Genomic DNA, 17,198 nt, shown 5'->3' on the forward strand with positions numbered 1-17,198 from the left:
ACATGGCTAAACCCATCGAGTTGCTGCCATGTGATTGGCTGATTAGAAATTTGCGTTAACAAGCAGTTGGACAGGTGTACCTAATAAAGGGGCCAGTGAGTGTATTTTAAATAGGGAAAAATTTGTAAAATAAATCTAAATCAATAATACACTTTGTGCCAGCATACTGTTTTACAAAGTTCATATAATACATTACATTTATGGAGAGTGCTCATAAAAAAATAATATTAAAAAAAATAAATAAATAAAAAATAAAAAAATCACAAAAAAACAACCTGTGCATGTACCTTATATTGCTCACATTGTGGAGACCTCCCAAATATAGCAATACCAGTCAATTTTGATATTGTGGGGACATTTTATTTGAGCCTAATCAGGAAAATGACTCATAAACCACACAGAATAAAGTATTTTGAAAATGTATAAATGCAGATTGCTTCCTGTGAGGGTTAGGTTTAGGACTACGATAGGGATTGGGGATAAAAAATATAGTTTGTACAGTATGAAAAGCATTGCATCTATGGAAAGTCATCATAAAGATAGCCGTACATGCATGTGTGTTCAGTAACAATCATAATAAGTTATATATTAAACTAGATTACATATAGATTAGATTACATATCAATTCTACTACATAAGCATGCTATATTAATGCTCTTATATAACATGGCTATATAAAACATCTGTTTTATAGTCTGCTGCAGGCCAAGTGAAAATCTCAACACATGCTCAGAACACATATTCTTATTTTTATTGTTTCGAGAAAGGAGTCAGAAAAAATTCAAATGTATATTTTAAAGCTAGGCTGAAAGTAATGAAGCACTAACCGCCCACACTTTGGTCTTGGTAGACATATGACCATGTTGTTCAAACATCCACCTGTGGTAGGACAAGAGAAGCTTCAGGCAGAACCTCAGAGTCAGAATGAGAGACATCCACAGCAAAGTACTGAACAGCAGCGCCGACAGCATGGTCTGACCCTGAGGACTCAATGACAGACTGACAGTACACAAACATAGCAGAAACAATCAGCATCATCACTTTTAGGTCAACATCAGCTGCAGACAATACAAATATGATTATAATTTAATATTCAGACCTTTTTTCAAGCATGCAGAATTATGATTACACATCATATGTGGAGCAAAACAACAATGTGCTTTAATGAAAAATAAAAAGGAAACAAGTCAGAGTCAGACACATAATCTTTCTTGTTCACATAGAAACTATCTCTTATGTTTTTCGTAAATAAAAAATTATTCAAGTGGCAAACAAACAGAGACTGGAGATTCTAGACTTTTAGAAAAAAAATTAGAAAGTGTTGAGTGTGGTTTATTTATAAACTAATTTCGAGAGGATCACGTGCTTATGATTGAACACAGCTGGTAATGCGATAACACTGCATATTGCAACAATCAGATGAACACTGACGCACTATAAATTACCAGAGCTTCCACCCCTACTCCTAGTGTTTTTTTATAATGTAGGTATGCTAGTAGTGTTTGGAATGGGCTTGGGAGGGGTTGTTGAAGATGTAGATAAAGTGTCCTTTCCTGGATTTATGAGGAAGGATATTGTTTCCTTGTCAATCAAAGTTAGGTCTGAGATGGTGGGGTGGATATTGGAATCAAATTTAGATGCTACTGTAATTTCGGAGCATCTGAGAAACCCAAAAAAGAAGAGAGTAAACATTGCATCTAAAGTGTGGTCTGTGTGAATGGAAAGGTAGCCTTTTCTGAGTGTGGAAATGCATTTGGAAAGTATGTTGTGTGTAATGGGCAGCCAGGAGTCTGGGAGGGGGGGTGGTATTTTTGGATGCCTTTAATAAGAAGGCTGATTTGTGAATTAGCTATGAATCAGAAATGGAGCCATACATTAGCTTGTGAAAAAATTGGATTCCGCTTAGATAGCTTTTGATAGAGTTGGCTTGGATGTGTTTGTGTGAATGTAGATATGTGATAAATGAAGTGATTGTAAGTAGGGGAAAAATTGGGGAATGTGTTTTTGTACAAGGAATGAAAATGTTTGAATGCTTTCCATGCAGTGAGATATGATTGTAAGGTTCTGGGAGCTACTGACTGTAAAATAAGAGATATGGATGTTTGGTGCAGGTTGTGCATGGGGTGCTTTATTGGAATGTCATCTCTGAATAAGGAGGGATCGGAGTCGGGTGCAGCTATCTCTGGAAATAAAAGCTAGAAAGAGAGTCAGCAATTTGGTTATGAAAACCGGGGCCGTGTACAGCAGTTTTAATGAATTGTTTTTTTGGCTGAAGTCCAAAAAAGGCGACGGAGTAGTGGCATTAATTGATGCACTACTATTGATGCAGTAAACGAAGGCTTCGTTGTCACAGTGAATGAGAATACTGGAGGCGGACCATTCGTCTCCGCATAATATAGTAGCGGCTGCTACAGGGTATAATTCGCTGAGTTTGTTATGGCAAGGATAGAATAAAGATATGTTCTCATCTAACCCGTGGACTGATGCTGCGAGTTGGAGGAGGTGAGTGACAAAAGGGCATCCCTGCGAAATGATGCACATAGTGAAATTTAAATGCCCTAATATTGACAGCAGTTTGCGTTTAAAGCATTCTTGTTTTTCCAAAAATATGGAAGATAGAGAAATGATTCGTTTGATTTTTTCCTTAGGTAAGGATGTTTGGAATTTTTGTGAATCAAAATTAATGCCTAAAAATTCTAAGAAGGTGCTGGGACCGGTGTTTTTTTCCTCCGCGAGGGTGATGCCAAGTTTAGCGAAGGTGTTTGGCTGGTGGGGTATTTTGGGGAGAGATGATAAAGGTAATCGTCTAGGAGATGGACTACGTGAAACTCCGTAGTTATTGAATCCAGCATATGGCTTCTGAAAGCATGTTGAATATTTTGGGCTACTTCTGCATCCGTAGGTTAAATGGTCTGCGAAGTAGAAATGTGATTTCCAATTAATGCCAAGAAGATGCCAGAAATCAAGATGTAATGGCATGGTTTTGAAGGCTGACATGATGTCAACTTTAGCAAGCCAAGTGTTATGACAGACTAGTTTAATTAGAGAAATTGCTTGGTCTATGTTGTAGTAGTTTAAAGAGAATTCGTCGGGCGAAATGATGCTGTTAATGCTGGAAAATGTGGAATTATGAGGAGATGAAAGATCGATTATTAGTCGTTAACTCTAAAGGGGCTAAATGCGGTATACGCTAAACGGGGGGGTGGGGGACGAGAAAGGGACCGATCATAAATTTATTGTCCATCTCTTTCTCTATCAATTGCTTTACCACTTCTGGTTCAGCGATGGCGGATTGTAAGTTAGGGCAGGCGAGGTTGTAGGATGGGAGAGTTGAGACACCGGGGTGAAATACGTTAGACAGACCTGAAATGAGAAATTCAGAAAAAGTTAGGATTAGGGTGCAAGTGTAATTCAATATAAAGATTAGAGATATTGACAGGAGTCAACAAGTAATTTCTATGTTCTATGCCGCTGCAGTAATTGCAGATATGGAGATATTTGAAGGGTGGCAAAAGCATTTTGCTAAATTGAAGTTATTGCAAGACAGGGAGGAGGGAGGGTTTTGAGAAGATGGTGGAAGTAGAGGGGGGATAGCAGAGGAAAAGGGGAGGGGGACATAGCTGGTGGATCTTGGGGTTTGTAGTTCTTTGTCAAAGGAGGAGATTATGAAAGGACAGGAGGTGGTCGAGTGCAGATTTAACGGCAGACCACGCAGGAAAGATTATGGCATCCTAAGAAAACTCTGTTGAGATCAGTATCTATTGCCCCCCAGTAGGGACACTGATTCCACTGAGTAACGCGAATAGCGCATTTTGCAGAAAATAATTTGTGGTACGTGTAAAAATGTGTTCCCCCATAGGAGAGCGCGAGCTCTGAAATGATGGACATATGAGCAGATGGTTCCTGTATAACATGTGAATGCTACTAGAAATTCTGCTAATGAAAGTGTGCAAATTGGGAGCTAGGGAGATGCTATGGGTGAAAGGAGTGTAGAAGGGTCGATGTCAGCACCTGATAGGATGAGGTTCTTGATGGTGTTGGAGATCGGGGGTGGTTCCAAAACTAGAGCATTATGCGGAATGGGAAGGGGCGTGGCTGTGGCTAGGGTGAAGGGGGGCCATGCGGAAGAAATGTAAATAGGGAGGGTAGAATGTTGGGGAGGGTTAGTAATGGAGGTGGGTGCTTGGTGAAGGGGTAGAGGAGATTAAGGTGGGGATACAGGAAAAGAGGAAATGAGTAGGGAGAGGAAGAGCGTTAGGACTTGTAGAGAAAGACTGGGTAGAAATAAGTTAGGTTGAAGAGTGAGGGAGGTTGGAAGGGAGAGAGATTTGAAGAGGGTTGAGAATGGAAGGGATGGCTGGAGTTTTCACTGGAATTCGAAGCTGGAGGCCAGAGAGGGGTGGAAAGTCCGAGAGTGGCGTCATTATCCGGTGGATTGTCCATGTTTTGGAATGTTATGGTAGATGCAGTTTGTCTAGTTCCGTGAGATTGCTTTTTATTGCTTTTCTTAGTTGCTTTCTTTGATGGTCTGGGGAGATTGCATGCATGCGGGGCTGTGGTGGGTTGAGGATAGGGGGTGTGGCGGGAGCGAGTGGTTCTGCTGTCCTTAGGGGGTGGAGTTGATGAAGAGATGGATTCATAGAATTTTAGTGTTGTTGAGCCAGGGCTGGTGTTTCTGGGAGAGCGGAGCTTTCGTTCCTGTCCATGTTGATGTTTGTTGTCAGAGTTGATTTGATGCTGCCGTTTTTGTTATTTCCGCTGTTGTTGTATTGCTGCTATTGTTGTTTTATCGTAGTCAGATGATGGTAGTTGTATTGTTGATGAGTTGTAAAGAGTTGTTGAATTTTTTTAGAAGCTTGTGAAGGTGCTGGAGCAGTCCTGTCAAGAGCTTTCTTCGGAAAACGAAGATAAGGGAGTAATTTCTGCTAGGCTACTTACAGTAAGTAGTCTGATTGGCTAACTAATGATTGTAGATGAGAGATCAGCTGCGGTCAATCATATCATATGCTCCTCTCGAAATAAGTTCACTTAATTAAAAACTCGGTCGTGGGCTGGTGGAGATGGATAAAGTTAATTCTGATTATTGCAGGATGCATAATTCATAATAAATATTAACGAGGTCAAAGTAGCAGGCTTCTGCTGGATAAGCCCAGGGATGCTTTGCGTGATAAATAGGTCCTGTTTTGAAATGCTCAGAGCAGAAAAGCTGTGAACAGGAGACCTGCTGTTAACTGAAAATCTGATCATCAAAGTTGAAGATTTTAAGATGGCTTCTATAAACGAAAATTGTGAAAAATCTGATATCATCGTGTCGGGAGAAGACTTCGCGCAGGTAATTAATTTTTACATAATTTGTTATATAGTGACCCAGTAACATGGGGACTGAATGACAAGAAAAAACAGTTATAATCGCACTAATGGGTACTGTTATTGGTATAACACGCAGCAGAATTGGTAGAGTGACATTAATTATATGAGACAGCGCAGAAAGCCCTTTCTTTTCTCTGACATTCCAATATTTGAGAGCACTACACTCTCTTTAATGCAACCAAGCGTAAGAGAAGTGAGAGACGTTTCCGACAGAGGCTGCACAGAACCAGCTGGGGAACCTCTACATCTCCTTGACCCCTCAAATCAGTTGGCTCAAATAAATCTCAATGCATGACAATCTGTAGGTAAGATTAGGTATGCACACTAGACTCAGTATGCGTAAAGGGCTATAAAACTAAATGTTGCTAATGAAACTGCTTGGATGTTGATTCAAGTTTTTAATATACCTGGAACAACTATAAATTTGTTCACATAAGACATGAAGTATGTGTTTAGCTGACGAGCAGAATTTTTGAATGAGAGATTTAACCAACTTTACAGCTGGTTCTTAGTGATTTATAAACTGTTCTTAAATATCATGTGTAAATCCCAAATGATGTATGGGTATATACGTGCATGAGCACAATCCTATGTGTTAAATCCCCAATCATGTATGAGGTGTATCTATATGTATGACCATGATCTTAGAAGTAGTTCTATACTTAGCTGAAAGTATAAAAGGCTGAAGCATATCAGTCAGCTTTGGGCATTCTGACTTCTCTATGGTAAGGTCGGTTGCCTTTATTCTAAACGGAGGATAAAGTAAGAATATTGTTTTCTGTTATTTGTATTTTGGTTTATTCTACTTTTTATTCTACTAGATTTTATTTTATAACTAAAAGTGTATTTTATTTTTTTTGCAGAACTCATCAAGTTACACTGTGTGGTAAAGTATGAATCTGATTTATTTCTTGATAAAAATATTATAAAGATGCTCCTTTAACTAAACTCTAACTAAGAAATATAGCCAAGAGAGGATCCTGTTTTTTCTTTATTTAATTAGAGGATTAAATAAAGGCGATCCAGCACAGAGTTTATGTTCAGTTATTTCACATTAAAGGACATGAAAATAACCTATTCTTTTCCATACAAGTGAAATTACTAAACATGCACATAGGAGCCTGGGAAGAATGCTAATTTTAGAAGAAAATCTCAGATGATACTTCTTTATATGATGACCTTAGTGTCCTTAGACATGACCTTTCTCTCTTTAGAGAAAATATGTGTGATAGGGCTGGGCGATTTGACCTAAAATCAAAATCTTGATTAATTGAACATTTTAATTCAATTAGGATTAATGATCGATGAACAATCTGGAATTCAAACACACATTGCCTAAAATGATCAATTACTTTTTTTCTAATAGAAAAGTGAAAATAAATAACTTGCACTTTTGGAAACAAAATAATTAATTTTCAGTGTTTAAGTTTCATATTAAAAGTAGAAAATAAAATAAAATAACTCTTGCATGTACTATAAATAACATTTTAAACTGCATTTCTCGCATCTTCTTTAAACAAATATTAATGTGAATAATAATTTTATGTAATGGATGATATGCCGCCTTAAGGCATCTCTGGCGCAGCTTCCAATCATCATCAGTGTAGTGCAAAGTAAAGGTCAAGAATAGGTCCATCGTCCTACTTGACCAGAGATCAGATGTGACTGAAAAGTGTGGCTAACAGAGAGGGGTCTCGTGACTCACATGTGGTAGGGAAAGTAACTGAAAAAAATTGACCTGGAAAAATTAGACAGGTTATAGGTTCTGAATGACGATTGATTGATTACTTTTCGATTAATCACCCAGCCCTAATGGGTTATTGCTTTTTATCTGTGTGTCAAATTACTTGTTTCCTCAAAATCTGCAGGCCCAGTCAAGAAGTCACAGATATTTCTCATGTGGAACTGGACGTTCGATGCTACTTGAAAAGCTGTCACTAGATGTGAATTTTACTGTGTGTCAAAGAATAAATTATTTTAAGATTGTATTGTATGAAAGAGAACTTCAATGCTTAGTTAGCTGCCAGTGGAAAGATGTTTATTGTAGTACATCTAAATTCCACTCATACTGCTCACATTCATACTGTATAGACGGTACTTTTCTAACGGCCAAGTAGTACATTTGAATTCAAATGCAGTACCTACTAAGTAGTAGGCGGTTTCGGATGCAGCCTACAGTTGAATTTCATCTCTGGTCATCTGGACCACAGAAATATCCTCCTGTTATTGTATGTCTGACTATTGCATGCTTTGGAGACATTGAAGATATCATTGATTGAAGCTATTGTATGCACACATGTGGAAATTTTCAAAGTCGATCTGTGTTTTAAGCAATCAGTTTAAACACCTATATGTATGACGCAGTTAGTGATGTATGTTGTTAGAGTATAATTGTTGTTGATTTGAGATTGTAAGCGAGCGGTCTGCAAACTCTGTGCAAGTGCTTAAGGCTGGTTTCAGCTGAAGAAAACACAAACTATCTTCAGTAAACCTTTGATTAAATCTCTGAATCTGGCTCTTCTTCATCTGACAGACTGGTCACTTTTGGGATTTAAAACTGTCGGTTCCCCCAGCAACTACAACTCATTAATTACAACTATAACTCATTTAATTACAACTACGTTACAACTATAACTCATATAACTCAAATGACATTTTAAATAAATTATAAATACATAAAAAATAAACAGCGTGAGACAATTATAAAAAATATATACATTTTATATTATAAAAAAGCTGACTATATTAAGATTATATGAAGACAAAATCTGTTGCAGATTTTATGAAAAGTTGTTACTCCATCATGTTCAGGGGCGTCATTACAGAGGTTTTCCATTTTATCTATCATGATTTAAATGATGCATCTGCAGCAGAGTTTAGGAAGTCTGCAACAGAGTTACATCATTGTTTGGGAAATGCATATCCAAATCCTGGCTTGGAGTTGGGAATCACTAACACGTCACTTAAAAAGTTATACAAAAAGGAAAATCAACAGCCATGAATATCACAAAGTCTTTGAAAAACTAGGCTGTACTTTCTTTGCACTGGCTAAGACAGAGGTGTCAAACTCAGTTCCTGGAGAGCTGCAGCCCTGCACAGTTTAATTCCAACCCTGCTTCAACACACTTAAGCCGCGGTAACACTAGACTTTTCGCCCAATAGACTTCCATTTATACGCATGTGATCGCGGCAGACCAGAAACGCAAACTCATGCGAGTTTCGCAGTTCACTGCATTTCAAAATTTCAAGCTTAGTGAACTCTGACCTGTGAAATCGCATCACTTGACTGAATGAGACCAATCGCAAAGCAAAACATGACCCCTCTGGACAGAAATTTAAAATATGGAGCAATCGCTAGCTTTTTAAAATTGTCTAATCATCTTGTTTAATCCCACCTCCTTTCACAGCACCGTACGACAGAATGTCACATGCTAAAGTAGTGTGACTGCGACCTTACCTGTAGGTTTCAAACAAGCCTGAAGGACTTAAGTTTGATCAGGTGTGTTTAATTAGGGTTGGAACTAAACTGTGCAGAGCCCTCCAGGAACTGGGTTTGACCCCTGTGGGCTAAGACATGTGGTCTTGTGTAGACAATGATTGATGTACAAGATGTAAGATACTAACCTTAATTTTGTTGATATAAATCGACATTAATTTTGATATGAACTTGTGAACTTGTGAATAATTTTTGCCACTACAAAGTTCCTTTCTTTTGCTTAGCATGAAGGACCCTTAGATTTTCTAAAAAAAAAAAAAAACTTTCCACTGTACAGAACTTTATGTGGGATGAAGATTCCATTGATGTTAAAGTTTTGTCAAGGCAACATTGATGCCACTAATGACCCATCATTTTTTTATGAGTGTAGTCTTGTGTTAAAAATCATTTCATGCATTACAGACCATCTGAAAGCTTAATTAAAAAACTGAGAGCTGCTTGTGCAGCTTTTAGAGGGAATTAAAACAGAAAATGTCTGAATGAGGTTTGTTGTTCATAGAGCTTAATCACTATCAGCTTGAATTTTACCATGCAACTTAAACCATAAGAGTTACCTATAGGGCAGGTGTTCCTGGATTTTGGCGATGAGACCCATAGATGGATCCGACTGCATGTACATTGTGGCTAGAATTGCAATGACAACAAAAAGCCACGAGGAGGGGCTAGCTGGATAAGCACCCTTAATGATCCTGTTCTGTCCACAGAAAAGCAAAAAAGTTCATAATTATTAATGCAACATATGTAAATGCACACACATTGCACATTTGACTATATTAAGATCTTCATGATGTCGCAGAAAATGTATTAAAGAAAACTTTTCAGTGCAGATAACTAGCTTAATTTCACAACACAAAAAAACTGTATTGTTTTTTATTTTTTTGGTAATTATATTTTGAGTGCATTGAGTTTGAGGATTATTTTTTTCACTGACCTTAATCCTGCTGATGCGCTTCTTCCAGGATCGCAGTCCGGAGAGGTAGATTTGATTGAGGGCTTGGCAAGACAGATGCAGGTTGATCCCCTCAGGACTGATGGTGAACTGAAACGCCACTGCTTGGTGAGCCTCAGCCATCACTGAGGACACAAACAACACAATATGATCAGCGTAATCAACAAAACACACTGTCTGAAACATGTATACTTCACTTGTGTTATTTGGTTTCAATACAGCATTCATAATACAAAGTTTTGTTACATTTTGTTTGAAATGGTTTCACTGTTTATTAAAGCAAACACACGAGGAACAGAGTGAAAGACATGAACAATAACTTAGGGAAGGCCACTCAAGTAAATTCCTATCGATACACCATTTACGTCTAGAAACAAATTGAGGCCACAACTAAAACACCAATGACACCTAGTGGTGCATTCATGTACAACAACCATTGACATTTATTGGACAGTTGAAAACAGTTTATTTCCCAGTGATGGGTTGCGGCTAGAAGGGCATCCGCTGCGTAAAACAAATGCTGGATAAGTTGGCAGTTCATTCTGCTGTGGCGACCCCAGATTAATAAAGGGACTAAGCTGAAAAGAAAATGAATGAATAAATGAAAACAGTTTAAAAGAATCATCTTTGAAGTCTTTTGGTTTTAAATATATAACTGAGAATTCAAAATTTTATATTTCATTAATTAATTTCAATTAATTCATTCAATTCTCCCTTTTCTGCCCACCATTTACAAATACTTTGATAGCAAGTACTGAACAAGAATAAAAGGATTTTTTATAAAAGACTTTTATACAATTCTTTATAAAATCAGGGGCATTTTTCAGTTGACATGAAAAGGTTTTTTTTCAGAAATTGTCTTAATTGAGAATAAGCATTCACCCCCCACACAAACATGAGCCTATTCTTATAAAATACAGAACTTACCAGATAATGTTATAATTAAATAAACCAATTCTACTTTTTCAGGCCATAAAGAATTTTCATTCATGATATTTTAAAGATCACTACTTATATCAGGGATGCCTTGAAATAGATTTAAATGCATGTAAAGTAAAAAAATATATAAAAATAAACACTTTAATTTTGCTTAAATATGCATTGAACATCACATATTTCACAAAGATTTGTTCTTCCTTAACCCTCCTACTAAATAATGTACCCTGCTCAGATTAGTCAGATGGACCAGCCTTTGATTGGCCACCCTTATCACTGTTTTTTACCATATCAGATTTTAAAATATATATATTTTATATAAGCGCATCAGTTTGATTATGAATCTGAAATAATCAACCCAAACTGCACATGCAAGATTAAAGCAGGACATTTCTCAGTGTTTTCTTGTTGTCATGATCAGACAGACATCAGACATGATCAGATGTTTTGAGTAACTGAGTAGCTGGGAACACTCAGTTGATAATTATGAGCTCTTGTAAATTCATTCATTCCTTCATTTTTCTTCAGATTACACCCTTATTTATCAGTTGCCACTGCGGAATGAACCGCCAACTATTCCAGCTTATTCTTAGCTTCCAGCCACAACCCAGTACTGGGAAACACCCATACAGTCTCACATTCACACACACACTCATACACGGCCAATTTAGTTCATCCAATTCACTTATACTGGATGCCTTTGGACTGTGGGGAAGACCAGAGCACCCGGAGAAAGCCCACGCGAACACTGGGAGAACATGCAAACTCCACAAAGAAATGCCAACTGACCCAGCCGGGACTCAAACCAGCATCCTTCTTGCTGTGAGGCAACATTGCCAACCAGAGGCGCAAAAAGGGGGTATGCAGTATATGCGGCGCATAGGGGCGCCACACATGGGGGGGCGCCATTGTGTCAAAACTATTTTTGAAATTATCCTTACTAAAAGTTTCAAATAATCAAAATAAATAAATATTTTTTGTTTAAAATATTTATATTGCGTTCGTTTTATACAAGTATATAATTGTATTTTATTAAAGAAAGAAAATCATACTTCCCCTCCCCCTCTGTTGACCATTTGATTGATTCATTGCAGCTGGATAAAAAAATTGAAACTAATATTTGGGTTAAAAAATTCCCCTATATAAATTATATATTATATTATATTCCCCTATATATTATAAAATCCATAATTTTACAGTTTATTTCCGGCAGCTGGGGTGCCAGAAAAAAGTAAAATAATAGCCGTTAAATTACAGAAATATACCGTAAAATAACGAATGAAAATTTAATTAAATTAAATTAAATAAAAATTTTTGGTACATTTCTGTAATTTAATATCTGTTATTTTACGGTACATTTCTGTAATTTAATGGCTATTATTTTACTCTTTTTCCGGCACCCCAGCTGCTGGAAATAAACCGTAAAATTACGGATTTTTTTTACAGTGTATGTATCATATAGATACATCGGCCCCTTTGGTAATGTTTTTTGCTCAAAACTATTTTAGTTTTAGTTACAAAAAAGTTTGGCGATAAAATAGAACATCTCAGGGCAGTTTGTCTTTGTTTATTTTTTACACTAAACATTTAACAGTCTTTTTTTATTTAACTTTGTGAAAGGTGTACTAGCAGTTTCAGTCAATAATTCATGCAAAGACAAATCTTACACCTCTCACAGTAAGCATTTGAGAAGTGATTGCATGTTTAAGTTATGTTGCCCTTTAGGACTCCCAGATCTCAGATCTATAATTTTGTTTTGACAAATGTCATACAAAAGCAAGGCATGTCAAGGTGCTATACTCATTTAGTGAGGAAAATGAAATCATTTGGGGTGGGATGAGATGTAATTCTTTGACTCATCACATGCTTAGTGTAATTATACTTTTACTACTTCATATATTTTAAGTTGTGTTTAGAACTTCTAAATGTATTTGTTGAAAGCATATAAGGAAAGGGGGGGGGGGGGGGGGGGTTGGGGGGGCGCAAAACTTGAACCCGCATACCCCTCACTAAAATTGCAGTTGCGCCCCTGTTGCCAACCACTGAGCCAACATGCCACCCTCTCTTGTAAACTCTCTCATTATAAACAAAGTTGAAATTAAGTGAAATAGAAACAGTGATTAAAACATATAATAATATCATATAATATTAATAATAATTATTATAAAAATAATAATATCTAGTTTTTATGAAAATAAATAAATATTAATGCTTTTTGACACAACTTACACAACACAGACCAACAGGAAGTAATCAGTTTATCAACAGCATGTGATTTTTAGTTTGTAAAGGTCATGGTCCGGGCAAAGTAGATGTTGTCCTCGGGCAGCAAATACGACCATTATCTGGCATTATACAAATTTGTTACTGATCTACAGTTATCTAATCAATACTTTCGTTTAGAGGACAATAATAACCTTTATTATGCACTTTGATCTTTTAAACTTTGCAGACCTTTTACGTCACATACAGTTATCCGCACTACATTCTAAATTATAGCAGCGTAACTGGACTACATTTAAAAAATGTTTACATACTCCGTAGTAATGTAACCTATGTCCACCTCTAGACATCTACAGTTTCATCAAACATACAAACAAAAACTAAAACATATGCCCTTAAAAGTGAAGAAGCCAAGAAACCTTAGTTTCTAAGAAAGAAAGAAAGAAAGAAAGAAAGAAAGAAAGAAAGAAAGAAAGAAAGAAAGAAAGAAAGAAAGAAACTGTTTTTTTGTTACAAGGATAGTTCACCCAAAAACAAAAATTCTGTCATTTACTCACCCTTGACTTGTTTCAAACTATTATGTATTTATTTGTTCAGTTGAACACAAAAGAAGATATTTTGAAAAATGTTTGAAACCTGTAACCACTGACTTCCATAGTAATAATGGCTTCATTGACATTTAAGGGCATATTTTGCTTTTAAAGCCCCCATGAACCGGAAGCTGCGACAGTTATTTTATTAGTATTGTCATGCAGTTCCCAGACAAATGAAATAATAAATGAGAAAACAGTGGGCGTGGCTTGTTTTTTCTACTGCAAGCTGAGTGGATGAGGTAAAGTAGGCATTTCATTCAGAAAGATTAGGAAAAGTGTTTAGGGAGAGTTATTACAAGCTAACAGACACCTTATCCTCACTCTCACTGTTGGTTGTCAAAACAGACAGTTGGAGCAGTGGGTTTACATATGTTAGCCACACCCATTTGCTAAAATATACGTAATCTGACAATGGGCTATATGCACAGCTAGTGTTTTCAGCCAACGATGAACTTCCAGTGAAAGCTTAATGTGACTATTTCCAATTTTATAAGCTTCCTTTTACAGCACTGATGTTGTGATGTAATTCAAATATAATCATTTAAACAGACTTAAGCATCCATTTGGTTGTTAAAGCGTAAAAAGAGACGAAAGACCGTTTAAAAGCAGGCACTATCATTAGCAGCAGGTTAGCGCAAAAACTATTAAAAATACTGGGGTCAAATATAATATAATGCAGTGCTTCTTGTTTGGTCTGACACCCAATTTATATCGTATCTCAGCCAGGCAGTGAAGAGCGCTGCTTTTTTTTTTTTTTTTTAATCAGATTTTAAATGCTGCGATATTGTATGAGATGACAATTAACTGGAAGCCCTGGGGCTGGCTGAAATTAAAATTCTGTGTACATATATTTAACTGAAAACAAACAGGAAGTGCATTTTCAGATTTCAACTAAAGATTAGAAGAAGAAAACTATTTTTTCTAAATGCACAGATGAATTATTCACCTCAAAACTAACAATGTGAGCTAACAAAATCATGTGTTTAATTCAGATTTCTTGGGGAGTTTAAACAGTTTCCACTGTTTGGGGTGGTGGGGGTATATATAGTGTGTACATTTTGGGAGGGTGAACTATCCCTTTAATTGTCAGATATGGATCTAGCAGGAAACGTCATAAATGTTAACGAGAAAGGTGTGAATGCTGTTAAACTGGTAAAACAGTAGTAGGCCCAACGAAGCTCGAATTTCTATTCTTCAGATGACTTCCATGTCTAGAGCCCGCGCGCAATGGAGAGCTGCCGCCGACAGACTCACCTCAAGTGCTCTCAAAGGGAAGCACGAGACCACTCGGAGATGTCGTTGCAGTGACGTGTCGCCTGACGTAATCTTTAATGTTAGAGGAAAACCTGAAATCTCTGAAGAAGAAAAAAGTCATTTTCGAAGAAGCTCTGACAGCTCACTTTAAATAAGTTTATGGTTGTACACGCCGACAATAGTTTATTTTGCACATGGACAATATCTACTATAGATAAAGAGCATCACAAGAAAAACTAAGTAAAGTAGCCTAATAAGATACGCAAAAAGTTCCCATGGTCCGTGCTGGTTTAGGCTATTGTACAGACAAAACTGGCGTGATATTAAATAAAGTTGCCCCAAATTTAATTTCTATCATTAAATGGGTTAATTCAACGAATGGCTTGACTGGATAAGTAAACAAGCAGACAGGAAGATTTCTGTTGGCTCCATTTACCCACGCCTTCAGCTGTCTGGAATATTCCAGAACGCTTTATGTCACACTTACACAACACATCATAATAGTCTAACCGGTTGCAGTTTTTTAAGTTCCTAAAATAGAAACAGAACTTCACCACAGAAGTATTACGTCTGTAAATCATACCTGTGAGTTTTGTGAATGTAAGTTCGGGAACAGCTTCTTCCAACTGATGTAAACTTTGCGATCTCAACACTTTGACTTGCTGCAACACATACCTGAGGTAAAATGTGTACACACACTGCCTCTCATTTTAATGCGTGATGACATCACGCGCCACAGATGTAGCCTATAGGCATCCAAGCCATGTGTGTGTGTGTGTGTGTGTGTGTGTGTGTGTGTGTGTGTGTGTGTGTGTGTGTGTATCCAAAACACATATTCGACATGATGCGGGCATAGACTTTGTTTCAGTGAAATTAGTTAGATTTCACAAACAGGCTATTGGCCTATTTATTTAAGCACATGTCCAACAAACAATATTAGCCTATGGTTACACCTTTCTTCTCACAAAGAATATGGTATGAAAATTATATTGTATAAATTAGATAATTTCTAAATTTAAACGGTACCTTATTATCTTTTTGATGACTTTTTGATCTACAACTTAATTTTGTATAAGTGACTTTGATATAATTAAACAATGTTATATCATTAAATGTATTAGACATGTTATAACAGGTGATAGAGTTATACAATCTTAAAATGGACCAGTGTATTTATAAATATAAAATGGAAAAAATTGTTCTTGGGAACTATATTGTGAACATTTAAAATTCTCAAGCTAAAGAGGTTATAAAGAGATTTAATTTGGATACTTTGGATCTGTGATTTTTGTTCTATGGAAAAATAGCCTTTTGTCCATCTGTCTTGTGATTGTATAAAGGCTACACAAGGATATTATGGGTGGATATGGAAAATTCTCTTAGGTAGAAAAAAATATGCATATTCAAATTAAAATAAACTGATATAATAGGCATCTAATATGGTAATATACATAACAATTTTACCTTCCGTGTAAAACTTTTTATTATTTTGGTAAAGTTTCACATAACAATGGTCTGGGTCCAGGCCAAACTTTTTATTTTCTTCAAGAGACTACTGAAGATTACTGCAGCAGTTTAGAGAATATTATTAATAAAAAAAACAAAGAAGACTTGTAATTTTTTTCAGGAAAATATGATTTTTTAAGTTTTAAGTTTTGTATATTGTTGCATATATTGTTTAATTTTGTATTTTCATGGTTTGTTCACAAAAATAAAAAAGTCATATGTGTGATTGAAAATTTGAGTATTAATTTATGCCTTTGTCTCAATTAAGTTTTGTCTGTGAGCAAATAATTTTAGCAGTCATTGCAGTTTTATAAAGTTACTAGCACTTTTGTTTTAATTAAGAAAAATAATATTGCCCTACACTGAAAAGAGTTGCCTTCTGTATTACTATCATTCTATTATTATTACTATTATTATTATTATTATTATTATTATTATTATTATTATTAATCATCATCATTCTATCACTATCATTCTAACTACCACTTCACTGAAAAAAATGGTTCATTGCAAATTGTTGCAAGCATTTTACATAAGCTGAATTTACACAAAAAAAACTTAAGTACTAAACAGTACTAAATTTAAGTTGTTTAAGTTGAACCCATCTAAGCGACGCAGTGGTGCAGTAGGTAGTGCTGTCGCCTCACAGCAAGAAGGTCGCTGGTTCGAGCCTTGGCTGGGTCAGTTGGTGTTTGTGTGGAGTTTGCATGTTCTCCCCACGTTCGCATGGGTTTCCTCCAAGTGCTCCGGTTTCTCCCACAGTCCAAAGACATGCGGTACAGGTGAATTGGGTAGGCTAAATTGTCAGTAGTGCATGTGTGTGAATGAGTGTGTATGAATGTTTCCCAGAGATGGGTTGTGGCTGGAATTC

General features: G+C 36.4%; 1 protein-coding gene across 2 annotated transcripts in view; it reads right to left on the reverse strand.

Annotated features, from left to right (window-relative positions):
• Positions 1-15,505, reverse strand: part of cpt1a2b (carnitine palmitoyltransferase 1A2b) — a 63,290-nt gene extending 47,785 nt beyond the window's left edge. The window contains exons 1-4 of one of the 2 annotated variants that reach the window (XM_056453690.1): positions 15,405-15,505; positions 9,798-9,940; positions 9,421-9,560; positions 828-999 (exon numbers count right to left, since the gene is read on the reverse strand). In XM_056453690.1, coding sequence (XP_056309665.1) covers positions 828-999; positions 9,421-9,560; positions 9,798-9,938 — 453 coding nt within the window. In that variant the 5' untranslated portion in view covers positions 9,939-9,940; positions 15,405-15,505. Of the gene's footprint in view, positions 1-827; positions 1,000-9,420; positions 9,561-9,797; positions 9,941-15,404 lie in introns of those variants that run through there. The other variant, XM_056453691.1, reaches the window with a different exon arrangement.
• Positions 15,506-17,198: the final 1,693 nt, after the last annotated feature.

The sequence above is a fragment of the Danio aesculapii genome, chromosome 3, assembly GCF_903798145.1.
Source record: "Danio aesculapii chromosome 3, fDanAes4.1, whole genome shotgun sequence".
Lineage (NCBI taxonomy): Eukaryota > Metazoa > Chordata > Actinopteri > Cypriniformes > Danionidae > Danio > Danio aesculapii.